The sequence below is a fragment of the Mytilus edulis genome, chromosome 1 (genome assembly GCF_963676685.1).
Source record: "Mytilus edulis chromosome 1, xbMytEdul2.2, whole genome shotgun sequence".
NCBI classification, from domain to species: Eukaryota; Metazoa; Mollusca; class Bivalvia; order Mytilida; family Mytilidae; genus Mytilus; species Mytilus edulis.
The window spans coordinates 87,968,132-87,980,699 of NC_092344.1; the positions used below are offsets into that span (position 1 = coordinate 87,968,132).

Sequence of the window (12,568 nt, forward strand, 5' to 3'; positions counted from 1 at the left end):
CACATAATTTATTGATCTAAAATTTAGAATTTTTTTTTGTAGTATCATATTCATAAATAGAATTTTAATAGACAATCTGATAGAGCTTCTATCTTTTACTCAAGCTTTGTGAAAGATATTTTACTTCCTTGTTCAAAATCTGTAGGACAGATAAGGTGTTACTTCAATGTATGTAATATAAACCTTTCATTTTAGATAATGTCTGTATGATATAGATCTTCCTTTATTTCGGAATGCTGTTTTCAGTGATCTTATAATTATAAAACTACAACCCAATAGGCATAAAAGGCAATATATAAATTATTTCTATTTAAAATCCCAAATTATACATAATTTTGTTCATATACAATGTATTAAATATACAAGCTCACATTTACAAAAAATAAAAATAAACTAAAAAAATCTGGAGCAACACATTTTCTCAATGATAATGCTGGATCACAGCCTTTTATCTACAAGGACTCCCTTATAACAAGCAGTTCATAACTTCATTAACATGATCAAGACTCAATATTGTCTTTGTAACGGATCACATCAAAGACATCAAATAAGGCGATAAGTCGAGTATGCGGTCTATATAAGTATCTTTATTCTTCAAAACTACATTGTGTACATATAATTTTGGCTTCATATACTATATCATAACAACCGATTCTCTACAATAAAATACAAATACACGTAAGTTAAAATATAACTTAAAACACTAAAGGCATAATACTAATCAAACAATATGATTCACTTTCTTTCACGCTTCATAAGTAACTTGTTGAATTAAAAAGTTAATTAGAATAAATATTAATTTATAAATACTTTTACAATTCTTAATATTTCTTCTTCAAATAAATATTGTTCTTAAAAATGTACATAAATTATCTCTTACTGATTATGATCTCTCTATAAAATAATGATGTGTCTCCGAATATCAAATAACTTGCAATGAATAAAAAACTAGACAACGTAACGTACGTCAAAAGCGAAACGTCATAAAACTTAAAAACGGGAAATATTATAATGTTCATGAGCAAAACGTTACATATGCGCAAATACCCAAAAATAGTATCTACAAGTATTATAAATAAAATAAATAAATTCAGTAATAATAAATGAAGTAACCCAACAATTTGGAATTACATTTCAAATCTAACAGTCTTGTGAGACTATCAGTTATCTTGTTTGACCCCTAATTTTGCATTTCTTAAGTATATTATACTAAGTTTACTTAGCTTTATGCTAAGTTACAGTAAATGGGCTATGCCACAGATTTTGGTTTGGATCATTGAAAAAAAATTGTGTTTGTAAATTAATTTAGTACATGTAGTAGTTGAACGTAAAATAACAGTTATCACCAAACATTTACCTAAAAGACCAAAAGTATTTAACAAATCAGGACGACATAAAATTATTAAAATATCCTTAGGAAACCATATTTTAGAATGTGTACAGAACTAGTATTAGTACATATACTTGAGAATATTTTTTTTTAGCATCTGGGAACTTTCAAAAGGCAAAGAATAGAACATAATAATAAAAGAATGACAGCTTATTGCAAATTAAGGAAGACCTTTTCAGTGGAAAGCCCAAAATCTATTACTTCATTACATATTTATAACCATTATAATCAGACCTATCTTGTTGTATGGATATGAAATTTGGGGTTATATACCACATAAGAAACAAAAATATATGGATAACTTCATATCAAAAGAAACTGATTATCTTGTTCTAGAGAAAATTCATACTAAGTTTTGTAAGTTTTCTTGGAAGTAATTTAAAAACATCAAATATGGCATGTAGAGTTGAACTAGATTAAGGTAGCACAATACAAAGATTTTTCATCCCCAATCAGACATCTTTAAACTGATGTAATTCCACTCATCTTTCTTTAAATTTTATAAATAAGGTACCAAAAAAAAGAAGAAAGATTAATCTTTCAAATTGTGATAATTTCATTATGACATAATTATTACATAATTAATTGTTATGTAATTAGTTGCCATTCTGTGATGTCCATACTTGAATGAATTTAGCTTCTTTGTTCTTCATAGCATCCTAAATTTTTTTTATAGATTCTTGCACAACACAGTTTGACCTCCAAAACTGTGTCTCAGATTTTTCCTATTGTATTTCATTCTCTCATAAATCTTCAATGAAGTTTGCAACATCAATTCATTAGAGACCACTAAGTTCAATTGGGTATAAAATTTGTTCTATTGATGTTTTTGGAAATCTGAGACACAGTTTTGGAGGTCAAGCTGTGTTGTACAAGAATCTATAAAATATTTTGGGATGCTATGAAAAACAAAGACGCTAAATTCATTCAAGTGTGGACATCACAATATAGCGACTAATTACATAATAATTAATTATGTAATGATTATGTCATAATGAAATTATCACAATTTGAAAGATTAATCTTTCTTCTTTCTTTTGGTACCTCATTTATAAAATATAAAGAAGGATGAAATGAATTACATCAGTTTAAAGTTGTCTGATTGGGAGTGAAAAAATCTTTATATTGTGCTACCTTAACTCCCTACACTTTATTATGTAATTATCAGTATGATAAAATATTGGAATCATCGTATGAAAGAATTGAACCTTCAAATATTATCCTATATGGGAGGCCATAAATTTATCCCATTCTGTGAACAAACCTAACCAGGAATCTTGGATAGGAAACATCAAACATATATTAAATTCTAAGATCATGTAGATTTAGACTTTTCTTTTGTTAACAAGTTTGAAGTACCGTTAAACTTTACAAAAAAACAATATTTAAAAAAGAGTTTAAAAATTCTCTTAAACAATAAAATTTTAAAGAAATTTGGATGCCAATATACAGTAGGGCAATAGATTAAGAACTTAAAGACATTTTTATGTCCCATTTATGGGCATTATGTTTTCTGGTCAGTGCGTCCGTCCGTCTGTTTGTCCGTCCGTTAGTCCCGCTTCAGGTAAAAGTTTTTGGTCGCGGTAGTTTTTGATGAAGTTGAAGTCCAATCAACTTGAAACTTAGTACACATGTTCCCTATGATATGATCTTTCTAATTTTAATGCCAAATCAGAGATTTCCCCCCATTTTCACGGTCCACGTAACATAGAAAATGATAGTGAGGATGGGGCATCCGTGTACTGGGGACACATTCTTGTTTAAATATATTTTATTTTTGAATTTTTATGAGGTAATCATGTGACCTTATGATATAACCATATTGGAGGTTTAGCATTGGGTAAAGGGTGTTTTAATAATCTAAGAAGTATAATAAGCCAAATATCAAGACTACATGACAACCATGAAATACTATTTTAAGACTTGATATTTAGGTATATCATAAGCCAAACATCAAGACTAAATGACTACAATGTACTTCTTAGATTATTAAAACATTGAAATCGGCTGTAATTCAATGAAATAGTTTTGGTTGCTGTTTTCGATTAGTCATTCAGTAACCTCCGTTTCATGTACAAGTTTATATTGACGGAAAGGCCCAACTTCGCTAGTACAGGAATTAGTTCCATTATGACAGCTATAACATGAGTAGCAGGACAAGTCGCCAACTAAACTGTGAAATTTGTCGCCTCTATCAGCAATAAATCGCTAAAAGCTAAAAAGATTTATAAAATAGCCAAATTTAATCTGTGTGGATTCTATGTTCCGAGTCAGTCAACATGCACCATTTTTTTTTTCGACAGCCTTCAATATCTTGCTCCAAATTTCACCACCCGATTTGTTTAATTATCAGGAGCATTTCATTGAAACTAATTAAGCACATGTAACGGTGGTAATAAGCGTTTTTTCAGATTATTTGACGTTTTGATACGTTTGGAAAAAATGACTACCGTTTTGCAATGTTTCGTAGCATTTTATTCCTTTAAGACCCACACATGTAGTTAATAAAGAAAAGAATCTAGGCATTTTGTACTTTCTGTGTATCTAACTTTTGTTTTGATAATTATAAATTACTTATTGAAATATAAAGTAAACCAGGTGCTCCGCAGGGCGCAGCTTTATACGACCGCAGAGGTCGATCCCTGAACAGTTGGGGCAGGTATGGACAAAACATTTATGCGTGATACAGCTCTGAATTTGGATTTTGATCAAATTTTTGACGACGCAGGACGACGACGCCAACGTGATAGCAATATACGACCAAAAAATTAAAATTTTTGCGGTCGTATAAAAACCAACATTAATTGCTTTGACAAATGAAATATTAACTTGGACAAAATGACTACCGCTTGAAAAACAACTCTAAAGAGAAGCCTTTATAGAATCTACTTTTTTAGCTCACCTGGCCGAAAGGCCAAGTGAGCTTTTCTCATCACTTGGCGTCCGGCGTCCGGCGTCGTCGTCCGTCGTCGTCCTGCGTTAACTTTTACAAAAATCTTCTCCTCTGAAACTACTGGGCCAAATTTAACCAAACTTGGCCATAATCCTCATTGGGGTATCTAGTTTAAAAAATGTGTCCGGTGACCCGGCCAATCAACCAAGATGGCCGCCATGGCTAAAAATAGAACATAGGGGTAAAATGCAGTTTTTGGCTTATATCTCAAAAACCAAAGCATTTAGAGCAAATCTGACATGGGGGTAAAATTGTTCATCAGGTCAAGATCTATCTGCCCTGAAATTTTCAGATGAATCTGACATTCCGTTGTTGGGTTGCTGCCCCTGAAATGGTAATTTTAAGGAAATTTTGCTGTTTTTGGTTATTATCTTGAATATTATTATAGATAGAGATATACTTTAGGAGTTATTGCCCTTTATAGTCAATTTTTAACCATTTTTCGTAAATCTTAGTAATCTTTTAGAAAAATCTTCTCTGAAACTACTGGGCCAAATTTAACCAAACTTGGCCATAATCATCATTGGGGTATGTAGTTTAAAAAATGTGTCCGGTGACCCGGCCAACCAACCAAGATGGCCGCCATGGCTAAAAATAGAACATAGGGGTAAAATGCAGTTTTTGGCTTATAACTCAAAAACCAAAGCATTTAGAGCAAATCTGTCGGGGTAAAATTGTTCATCAGGTCAAGATCTATCTGCCCTGAAATTTTCAGATGAATCGGACATTCCGTTGTTGGGTTGCTGCCCCTGAAATGGTAATTTTAAGGAAATTTTGCTGTTTTTGGTTATTACCTTGAATATTATTATAGATAGAGATAAACTGTAAACAGCAATAATGTTCAGCAAAGTAAGATCTACAAATAAGTCAACATGACCAAAATGGTCAGTTGACCACTTTAGGAGTTATTGCCCTTTATAGTCAATTTTTAACCATTTTTCGTAAATCTTAGTAATCTTTTAGAAAAATCTTCTCCTCTGAAACTACTTGGCCAAATTTAACCAAACTTAGCCATAATCATCATTGGGGTATCTAGTTTAAAAAAATGTGTCCGGTAACTCGGCCAACAAACCAAGATGGCCGCCATGGCTAAAAATAGAACATGAGGGTAAAATGCAGTTTTTGGCTTATAACTCAAAAACCAAAGCATTAAGAGCAAATCTGACAGGAAGTAAAATTGTTGATCAGGTCACGATCTATCTGCCCTGGAATTTTCAGATGAATTGGATAATTGGTTGTTAGGTTGCTGCCCCTGAATTGGTAATTTTGAGGAAATTTTACTGTTTTTTTTGTTATTATCTTGAATATTATTATAGATAGAGATAAACTGTAAACAACAATAATGTACAGCAAAGTAAGAACTAAGAGTAAGTCAGTATGACCAAAATAGTCAATTGACCCCCTAAGGAGTTATTGCCCTTCATAGTCAATTTTTAACAATTTTCTTAAAATTTGAAGATTTTCAATAACATTTTCCACAGAAAGTACTGTTATAGATAGAGATAATTGTAAGCAGCAAGAAAAGTTTAGTAAAGTAAGATCTACAAACACATCACCATCACCAAAACACAATTTTGTCATGAATCCATCTGTGTCCATTGTTTAATATTCACATAGACCAAGGTGAGCGACACAGGCTCTTTAGAGCCTCTAGTTTTAACTCATGAACAATGAGGCAAATATTTGTTCTTTTGATAGTTGTTTATAATACCTTACTTTTTTTCAGACACTCTATGCTATATCTTCTTATAAAATTAATTATTGGTCGTTGAGTCAATGAAAAACGTCGGACATTTTTCTTATTCTAGCTTAATATTCAGCCCCCGAGTCAAAAATAAATTTGACAACATAACAGCTTTAATGTCACAAAGAACCAACATATGTCGTTGTTCACACAAAGTTTCTGGAAGATATGTAAATGAGAAACAGTATCACTATACGTAAGAGTTAAAACAGTAGTTAAAAAAATGTAACTTTGGACATCCGTTTTATCGCATATCTTTGTTGTTTTAATCCTCAGGTATTCTAGATATTACTTAAGCATATGAACAAGAGCTATAAAAACGTAATTGAAAACATATACTGAACTTTTTTTTATAGTGGTTAGTGTTTGCTAACATTTTATTTTGTCTTGCGAAGGAAAATTTAGAATATTCTTCTTAGATCTAAGAATAAATTCAGATCGTGGTGAGGTCACGGTATGAGCAGCATGAAAATGTAAATTTTCGTTGCTTTCATGATTCTACTACGTCCTCATTACGCTTCTACAACAATCCCGCTATGATTATGCCACATTCTCACTACGCTTATCAAGATCTTTCTGAGCTCATCACGTTCTCACTACGACCATACCACGAGTTATCCGATTGCAACACAATCTCACCACGCTTCTACTGCGATTAAAGCACGTTCTTTCCACGATTATATCGTACGTTCATATGGCGATCTTACTACGTTCTCAGAAAAAATACAGTCATGTCACCAAGATCTACTAGAACACGTGGTCGTGGTGGTAGGGGTTGATGTAGCGGCAGAGGGAGCTCTGATAATAAAGAATACTGATCAAGCAGAGATGTCGGACCGAATAATCCAACCTAAATTACAACCTATTGCTGGTCCATAAAGGTCAAATGACGATATTTTAGTGAATGATAGCAGAGATGACACAGATGTGTCAATAGATATAGGAAGATGTGGTATGAGTGCCAATGAGACAACTCTCCATCCAAGCAGAGACTTTCTACGGCCTTCAACACGGAGCCTTGGCTCACACCGAACAGCAAGCTATAAAGGGCCCCAAAAATTACTAGTGTAAAACCATTCAAACGGGAAGACCATTTTTTTCACAGATCGAAGTGCGATCGTGGCCTAGTGGGACTGCGGTATAACCAAATACACTGTGCTTATTTTGGTATTTTCGGTATAAAAGAAATTTAAAGTCACCTAAAGGAAATTTAGAAATTAAATCAAATAAATATTTAAAAGGATTTGAACATTTTTATACCAGTTACATATTTGGTATCAAAACACATACTTAATTGATAATAAATATTTCAAGTATAATCAAAATCATCAATGGCAAAGTGAAAAATCATAGTTTTCTAAAAATTTAAGCAAAGCAGGTATTGGGTACAGGGTTGAAGCATTTATTTTATACCTCACAGTAACGCAAACCTGATAGAACACATGGCAACGTGTAATTACAATGTAACTAAGGATTCATAATATATGTACAAATCTAGACACTGCTGGTATCTGTAAATCAAATGCATGCAAATGTAATGAACCACTACCACTATATGTTGATAAAGTAAATATTTCCTTAATTTTTGCACTGGTTATTTACCAGTCCAAAAACCACTAATCGCAATGTGTATAAAGTAAATCAAATTAAAAAACAGCGTTCCTGGTAGTGTTTTTTTTTTTTTATACATATAGCTTTCAATGAGGTGGACACAACTTTAAAACTTGACATGTATATATATGTTATAAGTTTTTGACTTCACAATGCCCCAAGTGAGTGTTTACTGTGTATGACAAATGATTGTAGTTAAGTGGAGTATTTTCTTTTTTTAGGGAGTGAAAAATTACACCTAGATCAAATTTTCATGAGCTTCAAAATACCATATGTGACAAATATGAAGGTTAACAATTTATAAAAAATAAAATTATCTGAAATTTCAAAATATTAATTTAATAATACCCATTGTGAATCAATCGCAATGCCGTTTTTAACCAATGGCTAAAACCTTAACCAGCCAAAAAGTACTGGAAAAATTTATCCGGCGGATAGCATGTTTTATCCACTGGATAAATATTGAGCAATAGAAATAATCCATTGGTTTAAAAGTTAACTAATGGATAAGCAGTTTAACCACTGGCTAACACTATCCAACGTTTTGAGCAACCCAGTCCAGGCGCTGTTAATTTTGTGTATTGGCATATATACTATATTTTTATGTGGTAATAGTTATTAACTTTATCTTTATAAATAAGTTGCAATGTGTGCTGTGCTAAATAACTTGCAGTGTCTGCAAAAAAAAAATCAATAGCAGGTACTGATAAACTGTCAAAATTAGATGCTCAATTCTTCTTAAAACCTTTTTAATCAATTTATTCATTCTAAATATAACTCATACATGACATATGTAAAGTAAACCAAAATGATCTTCTAGTTGACACATAAGAGTTTGGGATATTTTTTACATTAATATCAAAGATTAAATATGGATAAGATTAGATGCCAATGAACAAGGTACATGTAATTATTTTGTAACTATGAAAGATCATTCCCCATAACAAACAACTGAGAAACTTAATGTAGGTATGGCCTTGTTTGAAATTTATCCTTTAAATCATATAATGAAGCATTGCATGAAACCTGTAACTAAAAGAATTTCTAACAATTATTGTGACACAACAACATGTAGAAATATAATATTTATAATGTTCTAAGTATTTTTTTCTTTAGAACAACTACCATCGTTGGTGACCATGCCTCTGAAGAAAGAAGATGCCGCTAGAATTAAGAAAAATTATAAAACTATTATTGAGAGCCTGAAGATAGAAAATATATTAGATCAAATGATTCAAGAAGATGTATTTGAATTAGATGATATTGAAAAAATAAACTCGAGAGCAACACAAAAAGATAGAAACAGGGAATTTGTTTCACTCCTTATTAGAAGTCATCAAAAAGGATACCAAGTATTCATAGAGTGTCTAAAAGAAGACGATGTATATGCAGATATAGCACAACAAATAGAGAATACAAAAGTAGAGATAATTAAAGATGAAAGAATTGGTAGGTATATAATTTATGAAAAAAACAAATTTATCAATTTTCAAAAACGTGAGTTTAGTACGTTGTGTTAAATATATTAAGGTATATAGGGAAACTTTTTCTGAGACAAGTGCCTGTGCTTTCATCTGGCCAAACTAAAGACAATTTGGTAGTTACTGCTTCTCTTCTAAGCACCATGCATTCAGGAACAAGATCAAAGGCTGGTAGGCCTGTATTAAGAATATTATATCCTGGTAGGGTGACATGTTCTGTGAGTACGGTTTGCTTGTGAAGTAGCACATTAAAAACCCGTTTTAAGGTGTAGCTCTTACATAAAGAATTTGACAAATGTTCAAATTTTTTTATGTGTTGAAACTCAAAACATACAAATTAAAACCTGAAACAGCAAAAAAGATAAGTAGTACAATTTTGAGAAAAAAACCAATAATACAAAAACCATTGGAGGAGTTATTGCTTTTAAATAATGATTTTTGACTACCAGTAATTGTTTCACTCTCAAACAGTAGAAGACATGGGTATAAACTGCAAACGGCAAATATTTTCAGTAAAACAAGATGTACAAAATAGAGATTTGCCCTGAATTTACTGTTTTTGACTTATTTCCTAGTTTTTGCAACATACATTTAGGTATATTTTATAGACACTGTAAACAGCAAAAATCATTGCCAAAAATTTTTTTTTTGACAGTTGAGGGATTAAGGCTCTTATGGTGTTATGAACCTCTTGTTTTGGACATTGTCATGTTCAGAGCATAACTTTTTTATCATTTGACATAGGCTTTTGATATATGACCTAAGAGGGGAGGGGGTGCCTGCTCCACATGCAAATCCCTATATTCGCAACCACAAAAGGAGGACCTGGCCCCCAGGTCCCTCTCCCTGGATTCGCCTATGAAATGTCTTTAAACATCCGTTCTCTCTAAAATTTTGAAGTGTGGTAACAACTGGCCATGGTATATTCTTAGTTGTCATGACAAGACCTTACAGTAAGCCATAGGTTTTGTGCCTAAGGCACATCCCCTAATTGTATCATAAATTGATATCAAACATCAATCAACTGTTCAGGTAACCACTCCCTTAACCACATATACAATCCAAATAACATGAGGCATGTCCTGTGAACTGTAGACCTGTATCTGGGGTTCATTCTTCACCCCTGTCATATCATTTGGTTTTTTTTTTAAATATGTACGAATGTCTGATTTTGTGTCCCTAAAACTTTTTTTATTTTAAATTGCCATGATTAAATGTTTCTACAGTACCTGACTATGAGATGACAAAAATATTGAATATCATGTTAAAAATAACAGTAATGATCTTCTTGCAGAGGATTGGATTGGAGACAGAATGCCATCCGATAAAGCAGGGCAATATTTAAAAGACATTGACCTCTTGTGTTTTAGTAAAGCTATAACACCAGCACATTTACAGATAGTTGGTACATGTCTAGAATTTTCGAAAGTAGATGTAGAACACATCGAGTATAAACATTTGCGTGCTCCGGAGGCTGCATGCCATGACCTTCTTGTTAAATGGAGAAACAAACATGGACATAGCGCAACTTTAGCAAAGCTTATGGATATATTTTTCCTTGCACATCAGAACACACCTGAATCTATTCATGATGAAAAAATATGGGATGCTCTGGACAAATTCAAATAGGTAAATATGTAAGACTCAGATTGGAATAAGCATTGAGGTCCAAAGTCTATGATTTTTTGGGCTTACAATGCCATGATTTGAATTGAAATATCCAAAGCAAAGAAATCACTTAGTCTGTTTGTCCAAATGTATGACCCTTAACTTTATTTTTTTGCAAATGCAAAAACTCTGAAAGTTTAGATAGGGAAGGGGAAATTGCAGCACACATTTTTAGAAATTTCATTCTGTTTTAGAATTGCTATAAACATTAAGGTACAGATGTACTATTTGTTGTATGAAATCTGAAATACACATCATTTTGCTTGAGTCAAAATATTTTTGTTGGTTTCAGAAACTAGAGTTGGAGACAAAATGATAAAAAACGAGAAAAGAAAGTTGACAACAATTGAATTAAATCTGTTATATTTCATTTTTTCATGTAGAAAAAAATGAAAATAAATTCATTGAAGATACCTGTTATGAAAAGAAATTGGCAGGTCATTAAATTGTTGTTTGTCTGACATTAGTTCAAGAAATATGAAGTAAAGCAGGACAATCATGCATATATCCATAAGTAAAATAATAAGATGTTCTGGTTATAATCTTAAGCTCCTTTTTTAATCTTAGTTTTAAAAGAATATGAATTTGATACTGAGATCATGAAGATTATGAATTATAATTGTCTTTCAGCTCACTTGAAAATTGTTTAATAATAAGTAGTATCAAATATTTGAAATGAAAATTAATGATTTTAAAACTAATCCTCATAAAAATCAGACCTTTTACTTTGCTTTTTTCAAATTTTTGTATTTGAAAGTCCCTCACTTAAGGTCTGAATAAACTCATCATAGATACCAGGATTAAATTTGTATTTATGCCAGACGCATGTTTCATCAACAAAAGAAATACACCCCATAAGAGGTAGTTCTGAAGACCTTTTATGCAAATTTTAAACAACCAATCATGAGTTTTTATCTAATTTTCATGGGATTGTCTGAATATTTTACTAATAATATAACAAATAACCATGATAAAGTTCAATGTAAGTGCTGTATTCAGGGATTAACAGATACATGTATTTCAAAAAGGCAGCATATATTTTGGAAAATATTGCTTTTTTTTACTATTAAAGGCCTTTACTATTAATCAGTTCCAATGTTCCCACAACCAATGCTGTTTTTTTGTTTATTTTTTCCAATTAAATTGTTGTAGGTTTTTGATTTATCTTACTTTACATAAGCTCAACAATTTCTTATTTATTGTCATTCTTTCTTAAAGGGCTAAATTGTTTTGATATTGTTTAGAAATTATTGAATGCAAGTAAATATCTATTTACATTTGCTTATATTCCAGTTATGTTATATATGTATTATTTTTTTTTTATTTTTATACGACCGCAAAATTTGAAAAATTTTTCGTCGTATATTGCTATCACGTTGGCGTCGGCGTCGGCGTCGGCGTCGTCGTCGTCGTCCGGCGTCCGAATACTTTTAGTTTTCGCACTCTAACTTTAGTAAAAGTGAATGGAAATCTATGAAATTTTAACACAAGGTTTATGACCACAAAAGGAAGGTTGGTATTGATTTTGGGAGTTTTGGTCCATACATTTTAGGAATTAGGGGCCAAAAAGGGCCTAAATAAGCATTTTCTTGGTTTTCGCACTATAACTTTAGTTTAAGTTAATAGAAATCTATGAAATTTTGACACAAGGTTTATGACCACAAAAGAACGGTTGGGATTGATTTTGGGAGTTTAGGTTTCAACAGTTTAGGAATTAGGGG

The 12,568-nt window shown here is 31.8% G+C and overlaps 1 protein-coding gene across 1 annotated transcript; it reads left to right on the plus strand.

The window, feature by feature from the left end:
• Positions 1–74: 74 nt before the first annotated feature.
• On the plus strand, positions 75–12,175 carry LOC139515522 (uncharacterized). The gene is made up of 4 exons (XM_071305101.1): positions 75–168; positions 8,815–9,147; positions 10,474–10,808; positions 11,140–12,175. Exons 2-3 carry the CDS (start codon positions 8,838–8,840, stop codon positions 10,806–10,808), a joined length of 645 nt encoding a protein of 214 aa, XP_071161202.1. The 5' UTR covers positions 75–168; positions 8,815–8,837; the 3' UTR covers positions 11,140–12,175.
• Positions 12,176–12,568: the final 393 nt, after the last annotated feature.

What these genes read in the sequence shown, in the direction of transcription:
- LOC139515522 (XM_071305101.1), top strand. Translation starts at nt 8,838, where the DNA reads ATGCCTCTGAAGAAAGAAGATGCCGCTAGAATTAAGAAAAATTATAAA. An exon ending in AATTAAAGATGAAAGAATTG is followed by an intron (nt 9,148 to 10,473) that starts GTAGGTATATAA and finishes ATCTTCTTGCAG; the next exon opens with AGGATTGGATTGGAGACAGA.